Genomic DNA, 698 nt, shown 5'->3' with positions numbered 1-698 from the left:
CGGGCATGTACACGCGGCAGAAGACTGGGGAGAGGTGGGATGGGGATGTCAGGGCCCTGCAGCCCCAGATGGGGAAACTGAGGCACGGAGCAGGCACTCCATATTGCAGCCTCTGGTGAGCCAGGGTGCACCCAGCTCCTAACTTGGCACCTGGCACCCATCCCAGCAGCAAGCACCCATCCCGGCACCCATCCCAGCACCCATCCCAACATCCATCCCAGCACCCATCCCGGCCCCGGGCCGCAGTTGCTCACTCTCGTCGGAGCCACGGAACGCCAGTCGATGGGGCGGAAGTGCCTGAAGAGCGGCTTCACCTGCTTGCTCGGGGGGGGCGTCTCGTCGGCCACCCTGCGGCACCGATCAGGGTCAGGCAGGAACCACGGCACAGCCAGAGCCCCCCCACGGCCTCGCTCATTCCCAAAAGGCTGATGATGATGCTCAGCAGGACACCCTGACCCACAGGGACCCACCAGACACCCCGCCCCTCCCTGGGCACCCCCTGCTCACTTGAGCTCCACAGTCTCCACGAGCTGGTGCAGCTTGAGAATCTCATCCTCCAGGTCGCGGTAGAGGGATGTGTCCTTCATGATGAGCAGATAGAGCTCCTGGTGGGGGGAAAGGGGCTCAGGACGTGGGAACAAGGAGATGAGGAGGTCCACGGCGGGGGGGCACCCCCCTTGATACCCTTCCCACGGCGA

General features: G+C 65.0%; 1 protein-coding gene across 1 annotated transcript in view; it reads right to left on the bottom strand.

Annotated features, from left to right (window-relative positions):
- The window catches only part of LOC104408322 (rap guanine nucleotide exchange factor-like 1), a gene marked incomplete at both ends in the record, with an annotated part of 1,638 nt that overhangs the window by 715 nt on the left and 225 nt on the right, over positions 1-698 (bottom strand). Inside the window, 4 exon segments of the mRNA XM_010017879.1 lie at positions 6-24; positions 255-278; positions 281-348; positions 508-616. Coding sequence (XP_010016181.1) covers positions 6-24; positions 255-278; positions 281-348; positions 508-616 — 220 coding nt within the window.

The sequence above is a fragment of the Nestor notabilis genome, unplaced genomic scaffold (assembly GCF_000696875.1).
Source record: "Nestor notabilis isolate BGI_N333 unplaced genomic scaffold, ASM69687v1 scaffold24767, whole genome shotgun sequence".
In the NCBI taxonomy this organism is placed as follows: Eukaryota; Metazoa; Chordata; class Aves; order Psittaciformes; family Psittacidae; genus Nestor; species Nestor notabilis.
Note: the sequence above shows the minus strand (reverse complement) of the source record. Positions and strands in the feature narration are given on the sequence as shown.